The 19,738-nt window shown below is 49.8% G+C and overlaps 1 protein-coding gene across 3 annotated transcripts in view; it reads right to left on the bottom strand.

The window, feature by feature from the left end:
- Positions 1-19,738, bottom strand: part of ANKRD55 (ankyrin repeat domain 55) — a 108,431-nt gene that overhangs the window by 22,061 nt on the left and 66,632 nt on the right. For all 3 annotated transcript variants that reach the window (XM_073682179.1, XM_073682192.1, XM_073682187.1), the window contains exon 9: positions 16,908-17,563. In XM_073682179.1, the coding sequence (XP_073538280.1) occupies positions 16,908-17,563 (656 nt within the window). The remainder of the gene's footprint in view (positions 1-16,907; positions 17,564-19,738) is intronic.

Here is a 19,738-nt window from a genome sequence, read left to right as displayed (position 1 = left end):
ACCACAGGTGCCCCATAACAGTGCGAACCAACCACAGGTGCCCCATAACAGTGCGAACCAACCGCAGATGCCCCACAACAGTGCGAGTCAACCGTAGATGCCCTATAACAGTGCGAGCCAACCGTAGATGCCCCATAACAGTGCGAACCAACCACAGATGCCCCATAACAGTGCGAGCCAACCGTAGATGCCGCATAACAGTCCGAGCCAACCATAGATGCCCCATAACAGTGCGAACCAACCACAGATGCCCCATAACAGTGCGAACCAACCACAGGTGCCCCATAACAGTGCGAACCAACCGCAGATGCCCCATAACAGTGCGAGTCAACCGTAGATGCCCCATAACAGTGCGAGCCAACCGTAGATGCCCCATAACAGTGCGAACCAACCACAGATGCCCCGTAACAGTGCGAGCCAACCGCAGATGCCCCATAACAGTCCGAGCCAACCGTAGATGCCCCATAACAGTGCGAACCAACCACAGATGCCCCATAACAGTGCAAGCCAACCATAGATGCCCCATAACAGTGCAAACCAACCGCAGATGCCCCATACCAGTGCGAGCCAACTGTAGATGCCCCATAACAGTGCATAACCACTGCAGATGCCCCATAACAGTGCAAAACCACCACAGATGCCCCATAACAGTGCGAGCCAACCGCAGATGCACCATAACAGTGCGAACCAACCGCAGATTCCCCATAACAGTTCGAGCCAACCGTAGATGCCCCATAACAGTGCAAACCAAACACAGGTGCCCCATAACAGTGCGAACCAACCGCAGATGCCCCATAACAGTGCGAGCCAACCGCAGATGCCCCAAAACAGTCCGAGCCAACTGTAGATGTCCATAACAGTGCGAGCCAACCGCAGATGCCGCATAACAGTGCGAACCAACTGCAGATGTTCCATAACAGTGCGAACCCACCGCAGATGCTCCATAACAGTGCGAACCCACCGCAGATGCTCCTTAACAGTGCGAATCAACCGCAGATGCCCCATAACAGTGTGAACCAACCGCAGATGCCCCAATCCTTGGACGCTGTATGTACACATGTAGAAGGAAGTATTGCATTTAAAGGAGATAAACAACCAAATATGGCGTCAGCTGGCAGGACACAGCTCCTACACATATATAGTATGGAGGCGCATGGACTCTGTGCTTTTGTACAGCTCTTGTTTGCAGGAGGCCTAAGGGTAATGACAAGTAGTCTTCTGTGGATACCAGTGTTCACTTCTGAGCCCGGCATCCTCTACCCATCATCGTGGACGACTTTGATGGTCACAACGCATATCATGACATCACGGAAGGCCTACTGCCTAGTCTTCACGTGACATACAGTTATATGAAAAAGTTTGGGCACCCCTATTAATCTTAAGCTTAATGTTTTATAAAAATTGGTGTTTTTGCAACAGCTATTTCAGTTTGATATATGTAATAACTGTTGGACACAGTAATGTTTCTGCCTTGAAATGAGGTTTATTGTACTAACAGAAAATGTGCAATCTGCATTCAAACAAAATTTGACAGGTGCATAAGTATGGGCACCCTTATCATTTTCTTGTTTTAAATACTCCTACCTACTTTTTACTGACTTACTAAAGCACTTTTTTTGGTTTTGTAACCTCATTGAGCTTTGAACTTCATAGCCAGGTATATGCAATCATGAGAAAAGCTACTTCAAGTGGCCACTTGCAAGTTGTTCTCCTGTTTGAATCTCCTCTGTAGAGTGGCATCATGGGCTCCTCAAAACAACTGTCAAATGATCTGAAAACAAAGATTATTCAACATAGTTGTTCAGGGGAACGATACAAAAAGCTGTCTCAGAGATTTAACCTGTCAGTTTCCACTGAGAGGAACATAGTAAGGAAATGGAAGAACACAGGGACAGTTCTTGTTAAGGCCAGAAGTGGCAGGCCAAGAAAAACATCAGAAAGGCAGAGAAGAAGAATGGTGAGATCAGTCAAGGACAATCCTCAGACCACCTCCAGAGAGCTGCAGCATCAACTTGCTGCAGATGGTGTCACTGTGCATCGGTCAACTATACAACGCACTTTGCACAAGGAGAAGCTGTATGGGAGAGTGATGCGAAAGAAGCCGTTTCTGCAAGCACGCCACAAACAGAGTCGGTTGAGGTATGCAAAAGCACATTTGGGGAAGCCAATTTCTTTTTGGAAGAAGGTCCTGTGGACTGATGAAACCAATATTGAGTTGTTTGGTCATACAAAAAGGCATTATGCATGGCGGCAAAAAAACACAGCATTCCAAGAAAAACACTTGCTACCCACAGTAAAATTTGGTGGAGGTTCCATCATGCTTTGGGGCTGTGTGGCCAATGCCGGCACCGGGAATCTTGTTAAAGTTGAGGGACGCATGGATTCCACTCAGTATCAGCAGATTCTTGACAATAATGTTCAAGAATCAGGGATAAAGTTGAAGTTACGCAGGGGATGGATCTTTAAGCAAGACAATGATCCAAAACACCGCTCCAAATCTACTCAGGCATTCATGCAGAGGAACAATTACAATGTTCTGGAATGGCCATCCCAGTCCCCAGACCTGAATATCATTGAACATCTGTGGGATCATTTGAAGAGGGCTGTCCATGCTCGGCAACCATCAAACTTAACTGAACTGGAATTGTTTTGTAAAGAGTAATGGTCAAAAATACCTTCATCCAGGATCCAGGAACTCATTAAAAGCTACAGGAAGCGACTAGAGACTGTTATTTTTGCAAAAGGAGGATCTACTAAATATTAATGTCATTTTTCTGGTGAGGTGCCCATACTTATGCACCTGTCAAATTTTGTTTGAATGCAGATTGCACATTTTCTGTTAGTACAATAAACCTCATTTCAAGGCAGAAACATTACTGTGTCCAACAGTTATTACATATATCAAACTGAAATAGCTGTTGCAAAAACACCAAATTTTATAAAACATTAAGCTTAAGATTAATAGGGGTGCCCAAACTTTTTCATTTAACTGTAAGTGCCCAGACTGCCCAGCACAGAAGTGAAGACTGTGCAAAACCACCGCAGATGCCCCATAACAGCGCGAACCAACCACAGATGCCCCATAACAGTGCGAACCAACCGCAGATGGCCCATAACAATGCAAAACCACCGCAGACGGAACATAACAGTGCAAAACCACCGCAGATGCCCCATAACAGTGCAAAACCACTGCAGATGCCCCATAACAGTGCGAGCAAACCGCAGATGCCCCCATAACAGTGCAAACCAACCACAGGTGCCCCATAACAGTGCGAACCAACCGCAGATGCCCCATAACAGTGCGAACCAACCACAGGTGCCCCATAACAGTGCGAACCAACCGCAGATGCCCCACAACAGTGCGAGTCAACCGTAGATGCCCCATAACAGTGCGAGCCAACCGTAGATGCCCCATAACAGTGCGAACCAACCACAGATGCCCCATAACAGTGCAAACCAACCATAGATGCCCCATAACAGTGCGAACCAACCACAGATGCCCCACAACAGTGCGAGTCAACCGCAGATGCCCCACAACAGTGCGAGTCAACCGTAGATGCCCCATAACAGTGCGAGCCAACCGTAGATGCCCCATAACAGTCCAAGCCAACCATAGATGCCCCATAACAGTGCGAACCAACCACAGATGCCCCATAACAGTGCGAACCAACCACAGGTGCCACATAACAGTGCGAACCAACCGCAGATGCCCCATAACAGTGCGAGTCAACCGTAGATGCCCCATAACAGTGCGAGCCAACCGTAGATGCCCCATAACAGTGCGAACCAACCACAGATGCCCCATAACAGTGCGAGCCAACCGCAGATGCCCCATAACAGTCCGAGCCAACCGTAGATGCCCCATAACAGTGCGAACCAACCACAGATGCCCCATAACAGTGCAAGCCAACCATAGATGCCCCATAACAGTGCAAACCAACCGCAGATGCCCCATACCAGTGCGAGCCAACCGTAGATGCCCCATAACAGTGCATAACCACTGCAGATGCCCCATAACAGTGCAAAACCACCACAGATGCCCCATAACAGTGCGAGCCAACCGCAGATGCACCATTACAGTGCGAACCAACCGCAGATTCCCCATAACAGTTCGAGCCAACCGTAGATGCCCCATAACAGTGCAAACCAAACACAGGTGCCCCATAACAGTGCGAACCAACAGCAGATGCCCCATAACAGTGCGAGCCAACCGCAGATGCCCCAAAACAGTCCGAGCCAACTGTAGATGCCCATAACAGTGCGAGCCAACCGCAGATGCCCCATAACAGTGCAAGCCAACCCTAGATGCCCCATGACAGTGCGAACCCACCGCAGATGCTCCATAACAGTGCGAGCCAACCATAGATGCCCCATAACAGTGCAAACCAACCGTAGATGCCCCATAACAGTGCAAACCAACCATAGATGCCCCATAACAGTGCAAACCAACCGCAGATGCACCATAACAGTGCAAACCAATGGTAGATGCCCCATAACAGTGCGAGCCAACCGTTGATGCCCCATAACACTGCAAACCAATTGTAGATGCCCCATAACAGTGTGAACCAACCGCAGATGCCCCATAACAGTGCAAAAGAACCGCAGATGCCCCATAACAGTGTGAACCAACCGCAGATGCCCCATAACAGTGCAAAAGAACCGCAGATGCCCCATAACAGTGCGAGCCAACCGCAGATGCTCCATAACAGTGCGAACCAACCGCAGATGCCCCATAACAGTGCGAACCAACCTCAGATGTTCCAAAACAGTGCGAACCCACCGCAGATGCTCCATAACATTGCGAACCCACCGCAGATGCTCCATAACAGTGCGAATCAACCGCAGATGCCCCATAACAGTGTGAACCAACCGCAGATGCCCCAATCCTTGGACGCTGTATGTACACATGTAGAAGGAAGTATTGCATTTAAAGGAGATAAACAACCAAATATGGCGTCAGCTGGCAGGACACAGCTCCTACACATGTATAGTATGGAGGCGCATGGACTCTGTGCTTTTGTACAGCTCTTGTTTGCAGGAGGCCTAAGGGTAATGACAAGTAGTCTTCTGTGGATACCAGTGTTCACTTCTGAGCCCGGCATCCTCTACTCATCATCGTGGACGACCTTGTTGGTCACAACGCATATCATGACATCACGGAAGGCCTACTGCCTAGTCTTCACGTGACATAAGTGCCCAGACTGCCCAGCACAGAAGTGAAGACTGTGCAAAACCACCGCAGATGCCCCATAACAGCGCGAACCAACCGCAGATGGCCCATAACAATGCAAAACCACCGCAGACGGAACATAACAGTGCAAAACCACCGCAGATGCCCCATAACAGTGCAAAACCACCGCAGATGCCCCATAACAGTGCGAGCAAACCGCAGATGCCTCCATAACAGTGCAAACCAACCACAGGTGCCCCATAACAGTGCGAACCAACTGCAGATGCCCCATAACAGTGCGAACCAACCACAGGTGCCCCATAACAGTGCGAACCAACCGCAGATGCCCCCATAACAGTGCGAACCAACCGCAGATGCCCCATAACAGTGCTAGTCAACCGTAGATGCCCCATAACAGTGCGAGCCAACCGCAGATGCCCCATAACAGTCCGAGCCAACCGTAGATGCCCCATAACAGTGCAAACCAACCACAGGTGCCCCATAACAGTGCAAGCCAACCATAGATGCCCCATAACAGTGCAAACCAACCATAGATGCCCCATAACAGTGCAAACCAACCGCAGATGCACCATAACAGTGCAAACCAACCACAGATGCCCCATAACAGTGCAAGCCAACCGTAGATGCCCCATAACAGTGCAAACCAACCATAGATGCCCCATAACAGTGCAAACCAACCGCAGATGCACCATAACAGTCAAACCAATGGTAGATGCCCCATAACAGTGCAAGCCAACCGTTGATGCCCCATAACACTGCAAACCAATTGTAGATGCCCCATAACAGTGTGAACCAACCGCAGATGCCCCATAACAGTGCAAAAGAACAGCAGATGCCCCATAACAGTGTGAACCAACCGCAGATGCCCCATAACAGTGCAAAAGAACCGCAGATGCCCCATAACAGTGCGAGCCAACCGCAGATGCTCCATAACAGTGCGAACCAACCGCAGATGCCCCATAACAGTGCGAACCCACCGCAGATGCTCCATAACAGTGCGAACCCACCGCAGATGCTCCATAACAGTGCGAATCAACCGCAGATGCCCCATAACAGTGTGAACCAACCGCAGATGCCCCAATCCTTGGACGCTGTATGTACACATGTAGAAGGAAGTATTGCATTTAAAGGAGATAAACAACCAAATATGGCGTCAGCTGGCAGGACACAGCTCCTACACATATATAGTATGGAGGCGCATGGACTCTGTGCTTTTGTACAGCTCTTGTTTGCAGGAGGTCTAAGGGTAATGACAAGTAGTCTTCTGTGGATACCAGTGTTCACTTCTGAGCCCGGCATCCTCTACCCATCATCGTGGACGACCTTGATGGTCACAACGCATATCATGACATCACGGAAGGCCTACTGCCTAGTCTTCACGTGACATAAGTGCCCAGACTGCCCAGCACAGAAGTGAAGACTGTGCAAAACCACCGCAGATGCCCCATAACAGCGCGAACCAACCGCAGATGGCCCATAACAATGCAAAACCACCGCAGACGGAACATAACAGTGCAAAACCACCGCAGATGCCCCATAACAGTGCAAAACCACCGCAGATGCCCCATAACAGGGCGAGCAAACCGCAGATGCCTCCATAACAGTGCAAACCAACCACAGGTGCCCCATAACAGTGCGAACCAACCGCAGATGCCCCATAACAGTGCGAACCAACCACAGGTGCCCCATAACAGTGCGAACCAACCGCAGATGCCCCCATAACAGTGCGAACCAACCGCAGATGCCCCATAACAGTGCTAGTCAACCGTAGATGCCCCATAACAGTGCGAGCCAACCGCAGATGCCCCATAACAGTCCGAGCCAACCGTAGATGCCCCATAACAGTGCAAACCAACCACAGATGCCCCATAACAGTGCAAGCCAACCATAGATGCCCCATAACAGTGCAAACCAACCACAGATGCCCCATACCAGTGCGAGCCAACCGTAGATGCCCCATAACAGTGCATAACCACTGCAGATGCCCCATAACAGTGCAAAACCACCACAGATGCCCCATAACAGTGCGAGCCAACCACAGATGCCCCATAACAGTGCGAACCAACCGCAGATGTTCCATAACAGTCCGAGCCAACCGCAGATGCCCCATAACAGTGTGAACCCACCGCAGATGCTCCATAACAGTGCGAATCAACCGCAGATGCCCCATAATAGTGTGAACCAACCGCAGATGCCCCAATCGTTGGACGCTGTATGTGCACATGTAGAAGGAAGTATTGCATTTAAAAGAGATAAACAACCAAATATGGCGTCAGCTGGCAGGACACAGTTCCTACACATGTATAGTATGGAGGCGCATGGACTCTGTGCTTTTGTACAGCTCTTGTTTGCAGGAGGTCTAAGGGTAATGACAAGTAGTCTTCTGTGGATACCAGTGTTCACTTCTGAGCCCGGCATCCTCTACCCATCATCGTGGACGACTTTGATGGTCACAACGCATATCATGACATTACGGAAGGCCTACTGCCTAGTCTTCACGTGACATAAGTGCCCAGACTGCCCAGCACAGAAGTGAAGACTGTGCAAAACCACTGCAGATGCCCCATAACAGCGCGAACCAACCGCAGATGCCCCATAACAGTGCGAACCAACCGTAGATGGCCCATAACAATGCAAAACCACCACAGACGGAACATAACAGTGCAAAACCACCGCAGATGCCCCATAACAGTGCAAAATCACCGCAGATGCCCCATAACAGTGCAAACCAACCGCAGATGCCCCTTAACAGTGCGAGTCAACCGTAGATGCCCCATAACAGTGCGAGCCAACCGCAGATGCCCCATAACAGTCCGAGCCAACCGTAGATGCCCCATAACAGTGCGAACCAACCACAGATGCCCCATAACAGTGCAAGCCAACCATAGATGCCCCATAACAGTGCAAGCCACCCGCAGATGCCCCATGACAGTGCGAGCCAACTGTAGATGCACCGTAACAGTGCATAACCACTGCAGATGCCCCATAACAGTGCAAAACCAACTGCAGATGCCCCATAACAGTGCGAACCAACCACAGGTGCCCCATAACAGTGCAAACCAACCGCAGATGCCCCCATAACAGTGCGAACCAACCGCAGATGCCCCATAACAGTGCTAGTCAACCGTAGATGCCCCATAACAGTGCGAGCCAACCGCAGATGCCCCATAACAGTCCGAGCCAACCGTAGATGCCCCATAACAGTGCAAACCAACCACAGGTGCCCCATAACAGTGCAAGCCAACCATAGATGCCCCATAACAGTGCAAACCAACCATAGATGCCCCATAACACTGCAAACCAACCGCAGATGCACCATAACAGTGCAAACCAACCACAGATGCCCCATAACAGTGCAAGCCAACCGTAGATGCCCCATAACAGTGCAAACCAACCATAGATGCCCCATAACAGTGCAAACCAACCGCAGATGCACCATAACAGTGCAAACCAATGGTAGATGCCCCATAACAGTGCAAGCCAACCGTTGATGCCCCATAACACTGCAAACCAATTGTAGATGCCCCATAACAGTGTGAACCAACCGCAGATGCCCCATAACAGTGCAAAAGAACAGCAGATGCCCCATAACAGTGTGAACCAACCGCAGATGCCCCATAACAGTGCAAAAGAACCGCAGATGCCCCATAATAGTGCGAGCCAACCGCAGATGCTCCATAACAGTGCGAACCAACCGCAGATGCCCCATAACAGTGCGAACCAACCTCAGATGTTCCAAAACAGTGCGAACCCACCGCAGATGCTCCATAACAGTGCGAACCCACCGCAGATGCTCCATAACAGTGCGAATCAACCGCAGATGCCCCACAACAGTGTGAACCAACCGCAGATGCCCCAATCCTTGGACGCTGTATGTACACATGTAGAAGGAAGTATTGCATTTAAAGGAGATAAACAACCAAATATGGCGTCAGCTGGCAGGACACAGCTCCTACACATATATAGTATGGAGGCGCATGGACTCTGTGCTTTTGTACAGCTCTTGTTTGCAGGAGGTCTAAGGGTAATGACAAGTAGTCTTCTGTGGATACCAGTGTTCACTTCTGAGCCCGGCATCCTCTACCCATCATCGTGGACGACCTTGATGGTCACAACGCATATCATGACATCACGGAAGGCCTACTGCCTAGTCTTCACGTGACATAAGTGCCCAGACTGCCCAGCACAGAAGTGAAGACTGTGCAAAACCACCGCAGATGCCCCATAACAGCGCGAACCAACCGCAGATGGCCCATAACAATGCAAAACCACCGCAGACGGAACATAACAGTGCAAAACCACCGCAGATGCCCCATAACAGTGCAAAACCACCGCAGATGCCCCATAACAGTGCGAGCAAACCCCAGATGCCTCCATAGCAGTGCAAACCAACCACAGGTGCCCCATAACAGTGCGAACCAACCGCAGATGCCCCATAACAGTGCGAACCAACCACAGGTGCCCCATAACAGTGCGAACCAACCGCAGATGCCCCCATAACAGTGCGAACCAACCGCAGATGCCCCATAACAGTGCTAGTCAACCGTAGATGCCCCATAACAGTGCGAGCCAACCGCAGATGCCCCATAACAGTCCGAGCCAACCGTAGATGCCCCATAACAGTGCAAACCAACCACAGATGCCCCATAACAGTGCAAGCCAACCATAGATGCCCCATAACAGTGCAAACCAACCACAGATGCCCCATACCAGTGCGAGCCAACCGTAGATGCCCCATAACAGTGCATAACCACTGCAGATGCCCCATAACAGTGCAAAACCACCACAGATGCCAAATAACAGTGCGAGCCAACCACAGATGCCCCATAACAGTGCGAACCAACCGCAGATGTTCCATAACAGTGTGAACCCACCGCAGATGCTCCATAACAGTGCGAATCAACCGCAGATGCCCCATAATAGTGTGAACCAACCGCAGATGCCCCAATCGTTGGACGCTGTATGTGCACATGTAGAAGGAAGTATTGCATTTAAAAGAGATAAACAACCAAATATGGCGTCAGCTGGCAGGACACAGCTCCTACACATATATAGTATGGAGGCGCATGGACTCTTTGCTTTTGTACAGCTCTTGTTTGCAGGAGGTCTAAGGGTAATGACAAGTAGTCTTCTGTGGATACCAGTGTTCACTTCTGAGCCCGGCATCCTCTACCCATCATCGTGGACGACTTTGAAGGTCACAACGCATATCATGACATTACGGAAGGCCTACTGCCTAGTCTTCACGTGACATAAGTGCCCAGACTGCCCAGCACAGAAGTGAAGACTGTGCAAAACCACTGCAGATGCCCCATAACAGCGCGAACCAACCGCAGATGCCCCATAACAGTGCGAACCAACCGTAGATGGCCCATAACAATGCAAAACCATCACAGACGGAACATAACAGTGCAAAACCACCGCAGATGCCCCATAACAGTGCAAAACCACCGCAGATGCCCCATAACAGTGCAAAATCACCGCAGATGCCCCATAACAGTGCAAACCAACCGCAGATGCCCCATAACAGTGCGAGTCAACCGTAGATGCCCCATAACAGTGCGAGCCAACCGCAGATGCCCCATAACAGTCCGAGCCAACCGTAGATGCCCCATAACAGTGCGAACCAACCACAGATGCCCCATAACAGTGCAAGCCAACCATAGATGCCCCATAACAGTGCAAGCCACCCGCAGATGCCCCATGACAGTGCGAGCCAACTGTAGATGCACCGTATCAGTGCATAACCACTGCAGATGCCCCATAACAGTGCAAAACCACCACAGATGCCCCATAACAGTGCGAGCCAACCGTAGATGCCCCATAACAGTGCGAGCCAACCGCAGATACCCCATAACAGTGCAAACCAACCACAGGTGCTCCATAACAGTGCGAATCAACCGCAGATGCCCCATAACAGTGTGAACCAACCGCAGATGCCCCAATCCTTGGACGCTGTATGTACACATGTAGAAGGAAGTATTGCATTTAAAGGAGATAAACAACCAAATATGGCGTCAGCTGGCAGGACACAGCTCCTACACATATATAGTATGGAGGCGCATGGACTCTGTGCTTTTGTACAGCTCTTGTTTGCAGGAGGTCTAAGGGTAATGACAAGTAGTCTTCTGTGGATACCAGTGTTCACTTCTGAGCCCGGCATCCTCTACCCATCATCGTGGACGACCTTGATGGTCACAACGCATATCATGACATCACGGAAGGCCTACTGCCTAGTCTTCACGTGACATAAGTGCCCAGACTGCCCAGCACAGAAGTGAAGACTGTGCAAAACCACCGCAGATGCCCCATAACAGCGCGAACCAACCGCAGATGGCCCATAACAATGCAAAACCACCGCAGACGGAACATAACAGTGCAAAACCACCGCAGATGCCCCATAACAGTGCAAAACCACCGCAGATGCCCCATAACAGGGCGAGCAAACCGCAGATGCCTCCATAACAGTGCAAACCAACCACAGGTGCCCCATAACAGTGCGAACCAACCGCAGATGCCCCATAACAGTGCGAACCAACCACAGGTGCCCCATAACAGTGCGAACCAACCGCAGATGCCCCCATAACAGTGCGAACCAACCGCAGATGCCCCATAACAGTGCTAGTCAACCGTAGATGCCCCATAACAGTGCGAGCCAACCGCAGATGCCCCATAACAGTCCGAGCCAACCGTAGATGCCCCATAACAGTGCAAACCAACCACAGATGCCCCATAACAGTGCAAGCCAACCATAGATGCCCCATAACAGTGCAAACCAACCACAGATGCCCCATACCAGTGCGAGCCAACCGTAGATGCCCCATAACAGTGCATAACCACTGCAGATGCCCCATAACAGTGCAAAACCACCACAGATGCCCCATAACAGTGCGAGCCAACCACAGATGCCCCATAACAGTGCGAACCAACCGCAGATGTTCCATAACAGTCCGAGCCAACCGCAGATGCCCCATAACAGTGTGAACCCACCGCAGATGCTCCATAACAGTGCGAATCAACCGCAGATGCCCCATAATAGTGTGAACCAACCGCAGATGCCCCAATCGTTGGACGCTGTATGTGCACATGTAGAAGGAAGTATTGCATTTAAAAGAGATAAACAACCAAATATGGCGTCAGCTGGCAGGACACAGTTCCTACACATGTATAGTATGGAGGCGCATGGACTCTGTGCTTTTGTACAGCTCTTGTTTGCAGGAGGTCTAAGGGTAATGACAAGTAGTCTTCTGTGGATACCAGTGTTCACTTCTGAGCCCGGCATCCTCTACCCATCATCGTGGACGACTTTGATGGTCACAACGCATATCATGACATTACGGAAGGCCTACTGCCTAGTCTTCACGTGACATAAGTGCCCAGACTGCCCAGCACAGAAGTGAAGACTGTGCAAAACCACTGCAGATGCCCCATAACAGCGCGAACCAACCGCAGATGCCCCATAACAGTGCGAACCAACCGTAGATGGCCCATAACAATGCAAAACCACCACAGACGGAACATAACAGTGCAAAACCACCGCAGATGCCCCATAACAGTGCAAAATCACCGCAGATGCCCCATAACAGTGCAAACCAACCGCAGATGCCCCTTAACAGTGCGAGTCAACCGTAGATGCCCCATAACAGTGCGAGCCAACCGCAGATGCCCCATAACAGTCCGAGCCAACCGTAGATGCCCCATAACAGTGCGAACCAACCACAGATGCCCCATAACAGTGCAAGCCAACCATAGATGCCCCATAACAGTGCAAGCCACCCGCAGATGCCCCATGACAGTGCGAGCCAACTGTAGATGCACCGTAACAGTGCATAACCACTGCAGATGCCCCATAACAGTGCAAAACCAACTGCAGATGCCCCATAACAGTGCGAACCAACCACAGGTGCCCCATAACAGTGCAAACCAACCGCAGATGCCCCCATAACAGTGCGAACCAACCGCAGATGCCCCATAACAGTGCTAGTCAACCGTAGATGCCCCATAACAGTGCGAGCCAACCGCAGATGCCCCATAACAGTCCGAGCCAACCGTAGATGCCCCATAACAGTGCAAACCAACCACAGGTGCCCCATAACAGTGCAAGCCAACCATAGATGCCCCATAACAGTGCAAACCAACCATAGATGCCCCATAACACTGCAAACCAACCGCAGATGCACCATAACAGTGCAAACCAACCACAGATGCCCCATAACAGTGCAAGCCAACCGTAGATGCCCCATAACAGTGCAAACCAACCATAGATGCCCCATAACAGTGCAAACCAACCGCAGATGCACCATAACAGTGCAAACCAATGGTAGATGCCCCATAACAGTGCAAGCCAACCGTTGATGCCCCATAACACTGCAAACCAATTGTAGATGCCCCATAACAGTGTGAACCAACCGCAGATGCCCCATAACAGTGCAAAAGAACAGCAGATGCCCCATAACAGTGTGAACCAACCGCAGATGCCCCATAACAGTGCAAAAGAACCGCAGATGCCCCATAATAGTGCGAGCCAACCGCAGATGCTCCATAACAGTGCGAACCAACCGCAGATGCCCCATAACAGTGCGAACCAACCTCAGATGTTCCAAAACAGTGCGAACCCACCGCAGATGCTCCATAACAGTGCGAACCCACCGCAGATGCTCCATAACAGTGCGAATCAACCGCAGATGCCCCACAACAGTGTGAACCAACCGCAGATGCCCCAATCCTTGGACGCTGTATGTACACATGTAGAAGGAAGTATTGCATTTAAAGGAGATAAACAACCAAATATGGCGTCAGCTGGCAGGACACAGCTCCTACACATATATAGTATGGAGGCGCATGGACTCTGTGCTTTTGTACAGCTCTTGTTTGCAGGAGGTCTAAGGGTAATGACAAGTAGTCTTCTGTGGATACCAGTGTTCACTTCTGAGCCCGGCATCCTCTACCCATCATCGTGGACGACCTTGATGGTCACAACGCATATCATGACATCACGGAAGGCCTACTGCCTAGTCTTCACGTGACATAAGTGCCCAGACTGCCCAGCACAGAAGTGAAGACTGTGCAAAACCACCGCAGATGCCCCATAACAGCGCGAACCAACCGCAGATGGCCCATAACAATGCAAAACCACCGCAGACGGAACATAACAGTGCAAAACCACCGCAGATGCCCCATAACAGTGCAAAACCACCGCAGATGCCCCATAACAGTGCGAGCAAACCCCAGATGCCTCCATAGCAGTGCAAACCAACCACAGGTGCCCCATAACAGTGCGAACCAACCGCAGATGCCCCATAACAGTGCGAACCAACCACAGGTGCCCCATAACAGTGCGAACCAACCGCAGATGCCCCCATAACAGTGCGAACCAACCGCAGATGCCCCATAACAGTGCTAGTCAACCGTAGATGCCCCATAACAGTGCGAGCCAACCGCAGATGCCCCATAACAGTCCGAGCCAACCGTAGATGCCCCATAACAGTGCAAACCAACCACAGATGCCCCATAACAGTGCAAGCCAACCATAGATGCCCCATAACAGTGCAAACCAACCACAGATGCCCCATACCAGTGCGAGCCAACCGTAGATGCCCCATAACAGTGCATAACCACTGCAGATGCCCCATAACAGTGCAAAACCACCACAGATGCCAAATAACAGTGCGAGCCAACCACAGATGCCCCATAACAGTGCGAACCAACCGCAGATGTTCCATAACAGTGTGAACCCACCGCAGATGCTCCATAACAGTGCGAATCAACCGCAGATGCCCCATAATAGTGTGAACCAACCGCAGATGCCCCAATCGTTGGACGCTGTATGTGCACATGTAGAAGGAAGTATTGCATTTAAAAGAGATAAACAACCAAATATGGCGTCAGCTGGCAGGACACAGCTCCTACACATATATAGTATGGAGGCGCATGGACTCTTTGCTTTTGTACAGCTCTTGTTTGCAGGAGGTCTAAGGGTAATGACAAGTAGTCTTCTGTGGATACCAGTGTTCACTTCTGAGCCCGGCATCCTCTACCCATCATCGTGGACGACTTTGAAGGTCACAACGCATATCATGACATTACGGAAGGCCTACTGCCTAGTCTTCACGTGACATAAGTGCCCAGACTGCCCAGCACAGAAGTGAAGACTGTGCAAAACCACTGCAGATGCCCCATAACAGCGCGAACCAACCGCAGATGCCCCATAACAGTGCGAACCAACCGTAGATGGCCCATAACAATGCAAAACCATCACAGACGGAACATAACAGTGCAAAACCACCGCAGATGCCCCATAACAGTGCAAAACCACCGCAGATGCCCCATAACAGTGCAAAATCACCGCAGATGCCCCATAACAGTGCAAACCAACCGCAGATGCCCCATAACAGTGCGAGTCAACCGTAGATGCCCCATAACAGTGCGAGCCAACCGCAGATGCCCCATAACAGTCCGAGCCAACCGTAGATGCCCCATAACAGTGCGAACCAACCACAGATGCCCCATAACAGTGCAAGCCAACCATAGATGCCCCATAACAGTGCAAGCCACCCGCAGATGCCCCATGACAGTGCGAGCCAACTGTAGATGCACCGTATCAGTGCATAACCACTGCAGATGCCCCATAACAGTGCAAAACCACCACAGATGCCCCATAACAGTGCGAGCCAACCGTAGATGCCCCATAACAGTGCGAGCCAACCGCAGATACCCCATAACAGTGCAAACCAACCACAGGTGCCCCATAACAGTGCAAACCAACCACAGATGCCCCATAACAGTGTGAACCAACCGCAGATGCACCATAACTGTGCAAACCAACCACAGATGCCCCATAACAGTGTGAACCAACCGCAGATGCACCATAACTGTGCGAACCAATGGTAGATGCCTCATAACAATGCGAGCCAACCGTTGATGCCCCATAAGAGTGCAAACCAACCGCAGATCCCCTATAACAGTGTGAACCAACCGCAGATGCACCATAACAGTGTGAACCAACGGTAGATGCCCATAACAGTGCGAGCCAACCAAAGATGCCCCATAACAGTGCGAGCCAACCGTAAATGCCCCATAACAGTGCGAACCAACCGTAGATGCTCAATAACAGTGCGAACCAACTGCAGATGCCCCATAACAGTGCAAATCAACCGCAGATGCCCCATAACAGTGCAAAACAACCGCAGATGCCCCATAACAATGTGAGTCAACCGCAGATGCCCCATAACAGTGCGAACCCACCGCAGATGCTCCATAACAGTGCGAATCAACTGCAGATGCCCCATAACAGTGTGAACCAACCGCAGATGCCCCAATTCTTTGACGCTGTATGTACACATGTAGAAAGAAGTATTGCATTTAAAGGAGATAAACAACCAAATATGGCATCAGGTGGCAGGACACAGCTCCTACACATGTATAGTATGGAGGCGCATGGACTCTGTGCTTTTGTACAGCTCTTGTTTGCAGGAGGCTTAAGGGTAATGACAAGTAGTCTTCTGTGGATACCAGTGTTCACTTCTGAGCCTGGCATCCTCTACCCATCATTCTGGACGACTTTGATGCTCACAACGCATATCATGACATTACGAGAGGCCTACTGCCTAGGCTTCACGTGACATAATTGCCAGAGGTGCCCAGGATGCCCAGCACAGAAGTGATGACTGCGTTGGCCGACCGGCCAACCCCCATGGACATTCATCACTCACTTTACCTGAATGTGCATTTTCCATATGAGGAAGGCGAGGAGGGTGCACACCATCAATATGATTTGACTTTTTGGGTAGTGCACGATGCTTGAGCTTGTCTGGTTGAGGTGAAGTCCATGCTTTATGGGCCAGGATTTGGTTAGCAGCTATATTCCAAGGATTGTCTTGCAAGAAGTGACCACTAATTCTGTGGTCAAACAAGTCATGCTCGCTCTTGCTCTTCTGAGATCTGTGTGCAAAATGGAACGGGTTACCCTGCGGGGCATCCGACGACGCCTGTAGAGTCGATAAAAAAGTGTTTCCAAGAGTGATGGGTGGGAGGCTCTGCGTTCTTATGGGTGGAAGACCTTTGCAGTTCTGCTTGATTTCCGGTAACAGATACTTCTGAGACTCCATCGTCCTTTTTTTGCAGTTGACAGAGGTCACGCGTTCGTCTTGGGGATCTTTGCAGTTCGTTTCCAGAATACAGTCAAACGTGGTGATGATGTCATCGACCTCTGAGGTCTCCTCGCCATTATACCTGAGTTTGTCTTTCTGATGAGCTTTCTGGTCCACCCTCTTCTTCTTACATGAGAATATCTGATTCAGCACAGTGAGACGTCCTTCTTTCCTCATGGCTTTTGTGCCTGGCGAAGTGAATGGCTGAAAGGGATCGGGTCTGCTGCAAGGAAGAAGAAGACAAATGTCATGTTACAGGGGCGTCACATGAAGACATTCATGCCCTATTAGCATATATGAGATGGACCACAGCTTGTGACCTCTCTATGGGCCCGGGCTGAGCATCACGCATAGTGGTGTTACTTGAATCTTGTGGCAACCAATGCAAAATCTCCAACGTGGCCTCAAGTATCACTCATTTCAATATTGTCTTCTCATATGAGCCAAATGGACCTTTTTGACCCTCTAGTCTTCAGCCACCACTGCACCCACTATAGTTAGGCCCCTGGCCTCCCAAAAATGTGCATAAACTGTAATTGGCTGCAATGGTCATCATGTGCCAACAATGCTAGCAGAGAAGGAAAGAAGACCGGTGGGGGACCCGGGCAGCAAGATAACGGAGCAAAGGGCGGTCAGTGAGTATGTGCTATTTGTAGATTTATAGCCCACTTGAGTCATATGTGAAAAAAGAAAGGGGTGAAAAATGCCTTTAACCACTTCCTCCTTTTTTTGCACATTAGTTTTTACCACTTTTTTTGCCCCAAGAGCCAGAACCTTTTTAATTTTACCATCCGCATCCCTTTTTGATGGCTTTTTTTTTTTGTGGGACGAGTTATTTATATACTGAAAAAACGAATTTCTAAAAAAAAAGTCTCAATTCCTCCATTGAGTTTAGTTTTCACAATGTACAGTAAAAATGACCTGGTAGGACAGATTTTTTTATACAGTACGGACCAAAAGTTTGGACACACCTCATTTAAAGATTTCTCTGTATTTTCATGACTATGAAATGTGCCGAGGTTTTCTTTCATATTATTAGACTTTATATTACCTCTGAGCACCCAAATTTACAGTGAGCGACCCCTCATTTTGTACATTATGAAAATTGTGCATTCACACTGAAGGCATCAAAACTATGAATTAACACATGTGGAATTATATACTTAACAAAAAAGTGTGAAACAACTGAAAATATGTCTTATATTCTAGGTTCTTCAAAGTAGCCACCTTTTGCTTTGATGACTGCTTTGCACACTCTTGGCATTCTCTTGATGAGCTTCAAGAGGTAGTCACCGGAAATGGTCTTCCAACAATCTTGAAGGAGTTCCCAGAGATGCTTAGCACTTGTTGGCCCTTTTGCCTTCACTCTGCAGTCCAGCTCACCCCAAACCATCTCGATTGGGTTCAGGTCTGGTGACTGTGGAGGCCAGGTCATCTGGCGTAGCACCCCATCACTCTCCTTCTTGGTCAAATAGCCCTTGCACAGCCTGGAGGTGTGTTTGGGGTCATTGTCCTGTTGAAAAATAAATGATGGTCCAACTAAACGCAAACCGGAAGGAATAGCATGTCGCTGCAAGATGCTGTGGTAGCCATGCTGGTTCAGTATGCCTTCAATTTTGAATAAATCCCCAACCGTGTCACCAGCAAAGCACCCCCACACCATCACACCTCCTCCTCCATGCTTCACGGTGGAAACCAGGCATGTAGAGTCCATCCGTTCACCTTCTCTGCGTCGCACAAAGACACGGTGGTTGGAACCAAAGATCTCAAATTTGGACTTATCAGACCAAAGCACAGATTTCCACTGGTCTAATGTCCATTCCTTGTGTTGTTTAGCCCAAACAAGTCTCTTCTGCTTGTTGCCTGTCCTTAGCAGTGGTTTACTAGCAGCTATTTTACCATGAAGGCCTGCTGCACAAAGTCTCCTCTTAACAGTTGTTGTAGAGATGTGTCTGCTGCTAGAACTCTGCGTGGCATTGACCTGGTCTCTAATCTGAGCTGCTGTTAACCTGCGATTTCTGAGGCTGGTGACTCGGATAAACTTATCCTCAGAAGCAGAGGTGACTCTTGGTCTTCCTTTGCTGGGGCGGTCCTCATGTTAGCCAGTTTCTTTGTAGCGCTTGATGGTCTTTGCAACTGCACTTAGGGACGCTTTCAAAGTTTTCCCAATTTTTCGCACTGACTGACCTTCATTTCTTAAAGTAATGATGGCCACTCGTTTTTCTTTACTTAGCTGCTTCTTTCTTGCCGTAATGCAAATTCTAACAGTCTATTCAGTAGGACTATCAGCTGTGTATCCACCAGACTTCTGCACAACACAACTGATGGTGCCAACCCCATTTATAAGGCAAGAAATCCCACTTATTAAACCTGACAGGGCACACCTGTGAAGTGAAAA

This window comes from Phyllobates terribilis, unplaced genomic scaffold, assembly GCF_046119375.1.
Source record: "Phyllobates terribilis strain yellow unplaced genomic scaffold, ASM4611937v1 Scaffold_1__5_contigs__length_1240528914, whole genome shotgun sequence".
Taxonomy (NCBI): domain Eukaryota; kingdom Metazoa; phylum Chordata; class Amphibia; order Anura; family Dendrobatidae; genus Phyllobates; species Phyllobates terribilis.
The sequence above is the reverse complement of the archived record's forward strand: the minus strand, read 5'-3'. Positions and strand labels throughout refer to the sequence as shown.